Raw genomic sequence first — 13,544 nt, 5'->3', positions numbered from 1 at the left:
GAAGTAAGTTGTAAATAAATTACATAAATAGGGAATTTTCCAAGTTATAGCTCCAAGCAAGTACATGAATGAATCTCACAGTTTTGAACAAAAGAATTAATGATTCCATTTATGTAAAGTTAATTTTTTTAGAGTTGCACATAAATGTAAGTGTATACAGAAATGCGAGGAAATGATTTTTGTTGAATATTTGAGGGAAATGAGTTGTCTCGAAATGTGAAGGAAGTTGTGCCCAGGAAAGAATATGTGAGGTCTCTGGGAGCCAGGCAGCTTATATACCATGCACTAGAGAGTGGTTGTATAGGAATTCATGTATGTCATCAGTTAACTTATACTGAAGAGATTTATGTGTATTTGTTTTAGTTTTCATTTTTTGAAGGTTAGAAAGAGACAAAGTAATGTGTGGGGGATACTTGCTATATATATTCCTCACAGATTCGTTTGTTTCTATTAAAGTTCAGATCTTGTCATTTGCTTTCTTAGTATGAACCTTCATGACCCTGTTTATAATAGCATTCTTCATCTCAAGCAGTTCATATCTCTCCTTGTTTTATTTTTCTTCTATGTGCTTATCAACTCTTCCTATTTCTGAAATCATATCTGAAAATCTCCACTTACCTGTACTATTTGACATTGTCATAGGGGTTGCTTCTTTTTCCCATACATTTTCTGCTTTCTGTGATGGTAGTAATCACGATTCCTGAAATCATTCCCTCTTTGGTTTTAATCCCACTTTTGTCTGTGCTTCTCTAAGAGCTTATTCACATTTGCTGGCCTGTTTAAAAGTTATTATCTTTAGTGCTTCAAATATAATGAGGCATGGAATAGGTATTTCCTATATCCATAAATGGATATTTATGAGTAAACAGATTTTGATTACCAGTTTCTTTCTCCTCCTATGGCACATAAACCTAGGGTTTACATAATACTTAATATATGAAATTTGAAGTACTTACATTTTAGTGACTGTCAAATTACGAACCCCTCTTGCATTTCTTTCTGTTGCCTGCCACAATGTCAGGGCTTAAGCCAGTCTCCTAAGTGTTATCCATCCATGTGACATTCTTCCACACACCACTTTTCATCATCATATGTTTTTTCTGTACAGGTTCTTAAATAAATTCATTAATTTTTAGCATCTGTCTCTGAACAGTCTGTCTTCTTTCTGCTCTTCTTCCCTTCATGCCTTGTCCTTTCCCATAATTTAAGCCTTTTTGCTTAATCCTGATGACTTTGCCCCACCTCAGGGCAGCTGTACTTCTGTGTCAGGGATTTGGATTCTTTGTTCTCAGCATGGCCAAACAAAATCTAATTTTTCCCTCACAATTCAAAAATCCTTGTCTTTTTCCACTTCTTTCATAATATTTGGTCCTACTGTCCTGCTTGCATAACTTCTTCCATAAGTTTTGTCCTACTCTCACACTCTCATGTTTTTCCTACTGTCCTCCTATCAGGAAATCACTTTCAATTTCTGAATTGACTATCTCTGTCATCCTCATACTGATCTTTCAGCACTTCCCGACATTGTAGTTTTCCTTTGTACTTAATCTTTTCATATTCTCACTGCCTATGACATTACCCAAAACTATAGCCCTGCTCTATAACACCTTGGTTATTCTTATTCCTAGTTCAAGTTAATTGTTACATAATGCATCAAGTTCATCTTGCTCCGAAGTGACCAAATAACCTATGTGGCACATAAACATAGGGTTTACATAATACTTAACATATGAAATGTAAAGCAGTTACTTTTAGTGATTATTAAATTATGAACCCCTCTTGTATTTTTTCTGTTGCCTGCCATGATGTCAGGGCTTACACAATCCAGTCTCCTAAGTATTATCCATCCATGTGACATTCTTCTATATGTCACTTTTCATCATTATATGTTTTTTCCATACAAGTTCTTAAATAAACTCATTAAATTGCTTAGCATGCCTGACCCAAAGTTAAGATCTCTCTCTCTCTCTTGTTTTCATTACTGCACATTGTAAGTTTTGGGTAAGATGCCTTCTTCTATAAAATGATCATGCAACATTTTAGTTTACTTTAATTTCTCCTTTTTGTAATCTTCCAAAGAGCACTTTTCCCTGCCTAGAAATCCACTAAAAAGATTTATTCTTCTATACTCTAGTATGTAATATAAATAAATACTTTACAATTGCATAGTGGACTAACTCCAAAACCAGATAGAGGAGAGGTATTTCATATTGATGCATACTGAAAGCACTATCCCAAATGCAGATGCCCAAGTTAGGTTTTTGTTCCCCTATCAGTTATATATAATTAACATGTAATTATTTAGTTACATGTAATTACTTATTCTACTGTATCTTGGGTTACCAGTCTCATGAAATTGTGCTTTTTTGTTTTTTTTTTTTGAGAGGAGAAAGTGTGAGTGGGGGAAAGGGGCAGAGGGAGAGAGAGAATCTTAAGCAGGCTCCACGGGAAGTGTGGAGCCTGATTTGGGGCTCAGTCTCACGACCATGAGATCATGACCTGAGCCCAGATCAAGAGTTGGATGCTTAACTGACTGAGCCACCCAGGTGCCCAGAGATTGTGTGCTTCTTAACTAAAAAAAATATATAAATTCTTACTCAGTGTACCTTAATGACCTGAAAGTTTTCTAAATGATGTAAGCTCAAAAGCATGTTTGTAAGAGTCTTCTCACTGAGGTGTCAGTAGTTTGAATCACTTAGCACAGTCTTTTTCCTGAGCTCCGAGATTGTTCTTTGTTGATGGCACAAACTCTTCTGGCCTAGCTTATAGCAGAACTTTCGAGCAAGCATCAGAGTTAAACAGAAGCCACCTTTAGATATCAGAATTGTAATGGCTGTGGCTAATTTGTTACTAATTTTCAAGTGGGAAAAGTCTGATGTAGGTTCGTAATAAGAATGCACTGACAAGGAAATTTGATTATTTCTGTGATAGAAAAACCTAATAAAGCTATTTTTAAAGAACAGTTTAAGGCAAAATTTCTTTAATGACAGTGTAATAAGCCTTTTTACAAAGAAGTGAATATTACATTGGATTCATTAAAATGCATGAATAAAATTTTACAGAGGGAAATCTTGTCATACAGCAATAATCCTGAGACATAATACATCAATAATATACCATTAATGTATATGAATATCAAGTAAAGAGATTCAGTAAGTCTGGAGTAGAGCTCAGGGAAGTAAGTCTGAAATCCATTCCCAGTTGAAAATTACTGACCTGAAAGATACTAGAGGTGTAAATAAGTAAAATTTTGGCCAAGGAAACATTGAAAATCATAACAAATAACTGACCATTCTATACTTTCATTGACTAATATGGAAAGTATTGTCAGCACTCTGATAAATATAGGAAAACTTGTTAGAAGTTTCTGTTTAATTTTCTGTGAATGTTTTGAACAGTGAAGGCATTGACAGATCTATACAAATTTATTTTGCATACAATTTCCAAAATATTTGTATTAATATTTTACATGTTCAAATTCAACACAAAGCAGGGTGAGCATGTCTTCTGATTTGTCTGTCTTTCCATGGAACTCTTGAAATAGTAACACATTAAAGAAACCTGATTAATTCTAGTATTTCTTTAATTTTTATTTGAAATAATGTAGATCAGAGGAAGTAGCAAAAATAGTGCAAATACTTAGGGTACCCTTCAACCACCTTCCTCCAGTGGTGACATCCTGGTAGCTGTAGTAGAGTATCAAAACCAGGAAACTAATGTTGGTACATTACTGCTAATGTACACACACACATACCTCTGTGCAGTTATAGCCCACGAATAGGTTTATGTAACTGCCACCACAGTTAAGATACAAAATTGTGAACGTTACCATAAAAGAATGCTGGTGCTACCTTTTTGTATTCACACTCCCCCACCCCACCCCCCAAGTGGTTGCCTTTGTCTCCCCTGGTGACCACTAATCTCTCTATTTCTATAGTTTTGCCATTTCAAGAAATAAATGGAATCATGCATCATATAACATTTTGAGATTTGCTTTTTTGTACCAACCATAATCCATTTGAAATTTAAATTATTCCATGTATCAATTTCTTTTTTATTAAAAAATTTTTTTTTAAATGTTTACTTATTTTTGAGAGAGAGAGAGAGACAGAGCATGAACAGGGGAGGGGCAGAGAGAGAGGGAGACATGGAATGTGAAGCAGGCTTCAGGCTCTGAGGTGTTAGCACAGACCCTGATGCAGGACTTGAATTCACAAACCGTGAGATCATGACTTGAGCCAGTCAGATGCTTAACCAACTGAAACACCCAGGCATCCCTACAGGAACACAATCTTAAAGTTGAATTTCTTGAATTGGAAGTCAGATGCTTAACCGACTGAGCCACCCATGTGCCCCCCCCCATTCCATGTATCAATTTCATTCCTTTTTAAGGCTGAGTAGTACTCCATTGTATGATGTGCCAAAGTTTCTTCATTTATTAACCCATGGAAGGATACTTGGGTTGTTTCCAGTATTTCTCTGTTATAAATAAGGCAGCTGTGGGTATTTGTATGTATATTTTTTGTGTGAACATAATTTTCATTTCTCCGGGATAAGTACCCAAAGGTTGCAATTTCAGGTTCATGGGGTAGGCACATTTTTAATTTAAAAAGATATTGCCACTAATTTTCTGGAGAGGCTGTACCATTTACATTCTTTTTTTTTTTTAAATTTTTTTTAAATGTTTTATTTATTTTTGAGACAGAGAGAGACAGAGCATGAATGGGGGAGGGTCAGAGAGAGAGGGAGACACAGAATCTGAAACAGGCTCCAGGCTCGGAGCTGTCAGCACAGAGCCTGACGCGGGGCTCGAACTCACGGACCATGAGATCATGACCTGAGCCAAAGTCGGACACTTAACCGACTGAGCCACCCAGGTGCCCCTGTACCATTTACATTCTTAACATCACTGTGTGAGATACATTTTTTTTTCTGAATCATCACCAGAATTTGCTATTATTTCTATTTTTTATCTGTTTCAGTAGGTTTATAGTGATATCTTATTGTGATATCTTGTGTAGTGAAATTTAGTTTCTGCTTCCCTAATGGCTAATAATGTTGGATGACTATTTATGTGCTTATGTGCTATATGTATATCCTTCTTTAGTGAAATACCTGTTCTGTCTTTTGTCCGTTATAAAATGGACTTGTTGGATATGTGGCTTGCAAATATTTTCTGTAGGTCTTTCATAGTACAAACATTTTTCATTTTGATGAAATCCTATTTAATGCATTTCTTTTAGAATGGATTATTATTTCTTCTAAGAACTCCTTGCCTAGCCCTGGGTCTCAAACTTTTTCTTTTTTTTTCCTCTCAAAAGTTTTATAGTTTTATGCTTTACATTTTAAACCCATATTAATATTTTTGCCTATGGATGTCTGGTTGTTTACCATTTGTTGAAAAAAAACTGTCCTTTCATTGAATTGCTTTTATACCTTAGTCAAAAATCCATGGACTGTGTTGGTCAGATTTTTGGTTTTCTTTTCTGTTTTCATTGATCTATGTTTATATTTCCTTGTCAGTACCACACTCTTGATTACTGTAGCTACTTAATAAGGCCTAACATATCATAGACTTTATTCTTCTTTGACAAAATTTTTTCAGCTATTGTGGTTTCTTTGCCTTTTTATATATAGTTTAGAACAAGATTATCTATATATATATAAAACGAATCTTGCTGGAATTTTGGTAGGATGTGCATTAAATGTATAGAACAATTTGGGGGAAATTTTCTTCAGTAGATTGACTCTTATAGTCCACAGTAAAGCTTGTTTCTCCATTTATTTAGATCTTTCTAGATCTAAGGTTAGATCTTTATGTAGATTTCTTTCATTAGTGTTTTGTGACTTTCAGTACACAGATCCTGCATGTGGTATTTTAGGTTTGTACCTAAGTAATTTTTTTCTCTTTTTTTTAAATTTTCTTTTTTATTTTTTAAAATTTACATGCAAATTAGTTAGCATATAGTGCAACAATGATTTCAGGAGTAGATTCCTTAGTGCCCCTTACCCTTTTCGCCCACCCCACCCACATCCCCTCCAGTAACCCTCAGTTTGTTCTCCATATTTATGAGTCTCTTCTGTTTTGTCCCCCTCCCTGTTTTTATATTATTTTTGTTCCCCTTCCCTTATGGTCATATGTTTTGTATCTTAAAGTCCTCATATGATTTTTGTCTTTCTCTGACTAATTTCACTTAGCATAATACCCTCCAGTTCCATCGATGTAGTTGCAAATGGCAAGATTTCATTCTTTTTGACTGCCGAGTAATACTCCATTATATATCTATACCACCTCTTCTTTATCCATTCATCCATTGAGGGACATTTGGGCTCTTTCCATACTTTGGCTATTGTTAATAGTGCTGTTATAAACATGGAGGTGCATGTGTCCCTTTGAAATGGCACACCTGTATCCCATGGATAAATGCCTAGTAGTGCAATTGCTGGGTCGTGGGGTAGTTCTGTTTTTAATTTTTTGAGGAACCTCCATACTGTTTTCCAGAGTGGCTGCACCAGCTTGCATTCCCAACCTAGGTAATTTTTAGATTTGAGTATACAAATATATTTTATATTTTTCCCTGAAGGATATCTAGATTAAGACTCATGCAAAGTCAGAAATGTGGTGTAAATTAGGAAAGAAGGTAAGTGTAAGATTGTTTTTTGAGTTTCCCTCCCTAAATGGGGGAAGATAGCCTGACCAGACATTGCTGAAAATATTGTGGTCTTATAGAATTGTAGAGTGATAGTTTCAACTTCTTAAGTATATGCAGGTAGTGTAAAATTTTGTTTTCTAGAAAGATACCTCTTAACTCTTTCATTCTCCTCACCCTCCCACCCCCCTCACCATCCCCAGGTAGTGGGCTCTGGACCATCTTAGGTTTAGCAGAGGCCTGACATTACATAGAGTATGGGTAGCAGGATGGTTATAGTCAAATATATACAGTAGTTTTTAATGATAGGTAAATATAAGAGATATTTCCATAATTTAAGGGAGCAGGTTGAAATGTGATTCTTAAGGTTCTCACAGTTGATAGACCAGATATGTTGAAAAGTACATAGAAAGCTGAGTTAAATATGGGACAAGGTTAAAACTAGTTTCAAGAACATGAGTGTGCATGTGAGAAGGTGAAACTTTGGATTTGGTGTCAATAAAGGTTTACTTTTGAACAAACTAATACAAACCAAAATACCAGAACGTTGAGTCTAATCCAGGTGAAAACATGTCTTCCTCCAGTCTCTTTTACACTTTATATTGGGCATTTATGGTTTTGAGAATAAGGAGAGGAGAAATTTGTGCCATGAATTCTTGGTGTTTATATGTGGAATGGAAATAGGGTTCCTCCAAATGGAAGCATGTTGCATAATGAGTATCCCTCCATTTTAATCTATATATTTGATAGTATAAGAAATAGATTCTGATGGTGTCCTTAATTCATACCCTCTCTCTGCTGGAACCCTTATGAAACCCTTGGGCATGATTTTTTAAATTCTCAGTTTGAATTCATTCTCCTCTTGATTTTCCTGTTGCTAGTAACCAACTCTCTTAAAACCCTTACATTCCCAATTCATCATTCCTTTTGTTTATACCCACTTCTCTTCCCAAGTTTGAAAGTTATATAATCTAAATGCCAAATCCTTATGATATTCACTTCCATATTCTCTCCCCACTCCTTTTCCACTACAGTGGAATCTCTCCCTGAAATCTCTCCCTGAAGGAAAGTGAATATAGTTAATATGTACTGTATTGTATACTGTGTTGTTGGGAGACTTAGCCGGAAACAAAAATGTCAAAAACTTAATAGGGCATTTGTATATAAGTCCTTTTTATATAAAAATTTTAAGTTTCATAAGGAATTTTTAACTTTCTCATTTTTAGAAGACTGCCAACTTGGTCTTTTAGAGAAGAGCCAGGAAAGCCAACACAAATATTTCTGTCAAGTCTTATTCAACAACAAGAAAACATTAACTACAGAGCAAGATAAAATTTCAGGAAAACCAGTTCATTGGGGCATAGACATTTTTCCTTCAAGAAAAATGCTCTCTAAATATGACACTGATGTTCCTACATGCTTGGATCTCTATCTTTTGACCCCATATAGTTACTCAACCAAAGAGGCTTATGAGTTTAATGCATCTTCTTTCAATACTAGCAATGAGAGAACGAATAGTGGAGAGAAATATTTTGATTACAATAAAGATTTGCAAGTGTTTAGTCATGTGGAGGAACTTATTCAGGATCAGACTTTTCAGATTTTGGGGCAGTCTTTTGAACATAATGAACATGATAATGCTTTCCATGATAAGGCAACTTCTATTAAATGTTAAGAGTGCCTACATACAAGAGGGATCTTATAAATTTGGAAAAAACTTATGTGATAAATCAAACATTGTCTCTCCAAATATTCACATAGAGAAGAGTCATTCTGAATTTGATGAAGATGCATGTATTAAAACCGGGAACAATTTCAGTAAGGTTACTCCACTTCAGAGAACTGAAACAGGAGAGAAAACTTTAGGTCAAAAAGCACATTTCAGAGAATATCAGAGAACTCACACAGGAGTGAAATCCTTTGAATGTGGAAAAAACTTAAACCACAATTTAGCAATTACAGTGCAAGAGAGGACTCCCACAATAGAGACATCTTGTGATAACGACCCTTATAGGGAAACTTTCAGTTCTCAGTCGGCTTTCAGTCTACATCAGAGAATTCCCAGGAGACAAAAACAGTATGAGAGCAATGAATGTCAAGAATCTTTCTCTAGAAGTTCATCCCTCATTGTACATCAAAGAACTCACACAAGTGAGAAGCCCTATGAATGTGGGACAGCTTTTTCCAAGAAATCATCCCTAGTAGGGCATCAGAGAAAACACAGAGCGGGGAAACCCTATGAATGTAAAGGATGCAGGAAAGCTTTTACCTATATGGCATGCCTCATAGTGCATCAGACGATTCACACAGGGGAGAAACCCTATGAATGTAATCAATGTGGGAAAACTTTCACCCAGAAGTCAAGCCTTGGAATACATCAGAGAACTCACACAGGAGAGAAACTCTATGAATGTAATGAATGTGGGAAGTCTTTGGCCTACCAACAACACTTCAGAGGACATCAGAGAATTCATGCAGTGGAGAAATCCTGTGGATGTATTAAATCGGGTAAAACTTTCAGCCATAAGGCAAGCCTAGGAATGCATCAGAGAACTCACACAGGGGAAAATCTATATGAATATAATGAATGTGGGAAAACTTTCACCTGCATGTCGCACCTTAGAAGACATGAGAGAACTCATACAGGGAGGAAGCCCTATTGGTGTATAGAATGTGGGAAAACTTTCCTCTGGGAGAAAATCCTGAAGATACATTGGAGAATTCACACAGGGGAGAAACCTTATGCATGTAATGAATGTGGGAGAGCTTTTACCTACATGTCACAACTCAGAGCACATCAGAAAAAGCACACAGGGCAGAAACCCCATGAATGTAATGAGTGTGGGAAGGCTTTCACCCGGAGGTCAAGCCTTGCAATACATCAGAGAACTCACACAGGGGAGAAACCCTATGAATGTAATGAATGTGGGAAAGCTTACAGGTGGAAGTCTAGCCTTGAACTACATCAGAAACTCACACAGGGGAGAAGCCCTATGAATGTAATGAATGTCAGAAAGCTTTCACCCAGAAGTCAAGACTTGTAATACATCGGAAAAGTCACACAGGGGAAAAACCCTATAAATGTAATGAGTGTGGGAAAGCTTACACCTGGAAGTCAAGTCTTGAACTACATCAGAGAACTCACACAGCAGACAGACTCCACAAATGTAATGAATGTGGGAAAGCTTTCACCTGCATGTCACGCCTCCGAGGACATCAGAAAATCCACACAGGAGAGAAACCATATGAATGTATAGAATGTGGGAAAACCTTCCTCTGGAAGTCATTCCTGAGAATACATCAGAGAATTCACACAGGAGAGAAACCCTATGAATGTAATGTATGTCGGAAAGCTTATACCTGGAAGTCAAACCTTGAACTACATCAGAGAACTCACACAGGGGAGAAGCCCCATGAATGTAATCACTGTGGGAAGACTTTCACCCAGAAGTCAAGCCTTATAATACATCAGAGAACTCACACAGGGGAGAAACCCTGTGAATGTAATGAATGTGGAAAAGCTTACACCTGCATGTCACGCCTCAGAGGACATCAGAGAATTCACACAGGGGAGAAACTTTATGAGTGTATTGAATGTGGTAAAACTTTCATCTGGAAGTCAATCCTGAGAACGCACTGGAGGAGGCATACACAGGAGAAGCCATACGAATGTAATGAATGTGGGAGAGCTTTCACGTACAAATACCACTTTAGAATACATCAGAGAATTCACACTGGGGAGAAACCCTATAAATGTAATGAGTGTGGGAAAGCTTACACCCAGAAGTCAAGCCTTATAATACATCAGAGAACTCACACAGGTGAAAAACCTCATGAATGTAATGACTGTGGGAAGACTTTCACCCAGAAGTCAAGCCTTATAATACATCAAAGAAGTCACAGGGGAAAAACCCTATGAATGTAACGAATGTGGGAAAGCTTACACCTGTGTGTCACGCCTCAGAGGACATCAGAGAATTCACACAGGGGAGAAACTCAATGAATGTATTTTTTTAAATTTTTTTTCAACATTTTTTATTTATTTTTGGGACAGAGAGAGACAGAGCATGAACGAGGGAGGGGCAGAGAGAGAGGGAGACACAGAATCGGAAACAGGCTCCAGGCTCCGAGCCATCAGCCCAGAGCCTGACGCGGGGCTCGAACTCACGGACTGCGAGATGGTGACCTGGCTGAAGTCGGACGCTTAACCGACTGCGCCACCCAGGTGCCCCTCAATGAATGTATTGAATGTGGTAAAATTTTCGTCTGGAAGTCCGTCCTCAGAATGCACTTAAGGAGGCACACACAGGAGAAGCCATATGAATGTAATGAATGTGGGAGAGCTTTCATCTACAAACACTACTTGAGAATACATCAGAGAACTCACACAGGGGAGAAACCCTATAAATGTGTTGAGTGTGAGAAGAGTTTTGTTCGGAAATCGATTCTCATAGCACATCAGAGAATGCATGCAAGGAAGAAATGCTGAGTGTAATTAACGTGAGAAAGCTTTCATTTCCAATTTAACTTTCTAACCTTATGAGAAACCTCATTCTCAGAAATGAGTCTCAACTTAATGAAAGCATTAGAAAACTCCAAAAGGCGAGAAGTCTGATAAATGTGGTAATGTGGGAAGATTTTCAGTGGGTTGTCAGATGTAAAAAGCTAAGATGAAGAAAAATAGCTTTACTTTCAGGGTCAGTGGCTGGGCCTATGTAAATTTAATGACATTAACAGGAAAAGAAAGTTTATTTCATATACACATGGAGGGATCTCACAGAAATCAAATGAAAACCCAAAAGAGGTGGTCAGACCTGGAAGCTTATATACCACTTTAACAAAAGAGCAATACATTTGCAAAGAAGTGTCCAGACAAAGGAAACGGGTTTTGAGCTTTTAGTGATGGTAAATTGTGGGAAAGTAAATATATGGGAAATGAATGGAAGACAAAGGTTATTTCAGTAAGGTGTGTTTATGCAGATATTGGTGCTATCTCTTTTCTTTTGGGAGACAGGATAGGAACACCTTCATAAAAGGAAATTTATGCCCTGCCTTTAGGTGCATAGGGGGAGGGCGAGAATTTTTTGCATTTACAGTTTTTAAGTTGCTTTTGGTTCAAAATAATACATATGCCAAAGTGGCATGTTTTGGGGGGGTATATTCTGATCCCCTTCATCACATGGGAGAAACCATATAATTGTGATGGATGTAATAAAGATTTCCACCAGCAGTTGACCATCAGGGTCAGAAAACTCATGGAATTGATCATATGAATGTAATGAATTTAGAAATACTTTCATCCAGACAAAATATTATATTACCTCAGATAATTTAAACAATATAAACAGCCCTGTAAATGTCTTGGAATGCTTTCAGCCAGAAATCATACTTTTGAGAACATCAGAGAGAACTCAGAGGTTGAAAGTGTAAAGATGATGTATGCAGGGAGATTTTTCAGCCGCAAGTCAGGGCTAAGAAAAGATAGCAGAACTGAAAGGGGCTAAAACTTATTAAGCTAATGAACATGGATGCTCCTCAGGAAGTTCCTCACTATTCATAAGAGAACTGTCTTAATCTGTTGAGGCAGCTGTCAGAAAAATATCCTAGACTGGGTGGCATAAATAGCAAGCATTTATTTCTGTTAGTTCTAGAAACTGGAAAAGCAAAGGTCAAGGTGCTTGTAGATTTTGTTGTCTGGTGAGGATCCACTTCTTGGTTCACAGATGGCCATCTTTTGTCCTCATGAGGAGGAAGGGAGCACTTTGGGACCTCTTATAAAGGACACAAATGCCGTTCACGAGGACTTTGCTCTCAGTACTACCATCTTTCAAGGGCCTCCACTTCAAAATACCAGCACATTGGGGATTAGGTTTGAACATAGGAAATTTGGAAAAACACATACATTCAGTCTAGAGCAACAGCTTACACTGGAAGGAGACTTGAAATGTACATATAGTTTTTCAGCCACCAAGTATATAGACCTTGTTGGACATTAGGAAATTCTCTGGGGGAAAGAGCCACTGGAGGTAATGAATGTAGGAAAACACTGTTAATTCAACTCTCAGTAAACTTCCATTGTGGAGAAATGCAGGAAGTAATAATGTGAAAGGTTTTTTTTTTTGTCAAAAGATTGAATCTCACTAAGAGAATGAAGAAAATCTAGAAGGTAATAAATGTGTGATAACTTCAGCCAAAAGCCACCTTTCTCTGGACAACAAAATGCATTGAGTGGTAGAGACCTAATAGTATATTACCCAGATGAAAAATCTTATGAAGGTAATGGATTTGGGAAATCAATCTACAATAAATTCTATGTAGTAGAATGTGGATGCTGGTGTTAAATCCTGTCGTAGACTCTGGGTCTGGAGTTCTCTCTTGTCCAGCAAGAGAGTGGACACAGGATTAAAATGTGAGAGAGGCTAATGTCCGGGAGGAGACAACCCCAAGTAAGGGCCTTTTGCTCTATTTTTATGAGGGTCAGAAGGCTTATAAGTGTGCACAGAGAAACAATGAAACCGTAGATTAACTCAAGGACACGAGGGAAAAGAGGGTATTGAAGATATGCAGTGTTAGGGGTTTGGGTCAACACAAAACAAAGTCCTGGTGCTGGACAGATGGTTGTTCACAGCAGGCATGAGGCGCCACATCTGTTTATCTTAGCTAGCTTAGGGGGATAAGACAGATAAGGTATGCTACCTCAGGGTCAATAAGACACCTTTTTTTTTTTTTTTTTTTTTTTTTTGCTAATTAGCTCCTCTCTGGGCACCTTCGCCCTGCTATGGTCTATAGCCCTGTTTACCTATTTTGGTCCTTTCTTCCTGTGAAAACCGCTTTCTGCTATTGTACTAAGTTGGGGGTGCTTCTGCCCTGAATACTTAAGCTTGTTTACCTAAG

The 13,544-nt window shown here is 37.3% G+C and overlaps 1 protein-coding gene across 6 annotated transcripts in view; it reads left to right on the top strand.

Annotated features, from left to right (window-relative positions):
* The window catches only part of LOC121014167 (zinc finger protein 510-like), an 82,449-nt gene that overhangs the window by 60,268 nt on the left and 8,637 nt on the right, over window positions 1–13,544 (top strand). For 3 of the 6 annotated variants that reach the window (XM_040450197.1, XM_040450198.1, XM_040450196.1), the window contains one exon: window positions 7,877–8,371. The exons of the other annotated variants lie outside the window; for them this stretch is intronic. In XM_040450197.1, coding sequence (XP_040306131.1) covers window positions 7,877–8,325 — 449 coding nt within the window. In that variant the 3' untranslated portion in view covers window positions 8,326–8,371. Of the gene's footprint in view, window positions 1–7,876; window positions 8,372–13,544 lie in introns of those variants that run through there. 6 annotated transcript variants of the gene reach the window in all.

The sequence above is a fragment of the Herpailurus yagouaroundi genome, unplaced genomic scaffold (genome assembly GCF_014898765.1).
Source record: "Herpailurus yagouaroundi ecotype Mexico unplaced genomic scaffold, PumYag 201, whole genome shotgun sequence".
NCBI classification, from domain to species: domain Eukaryota; kingdom Metazoa; phylum Chordata; class Mammalia; order Carnivora; family Felidae; genus Herpailurus; species Herpailurus yagouaroundi.
Note: the sequence above shows the minus strand (reverse complement) of the source record. Positions and strands in the feature narration are given on the sequence as shown.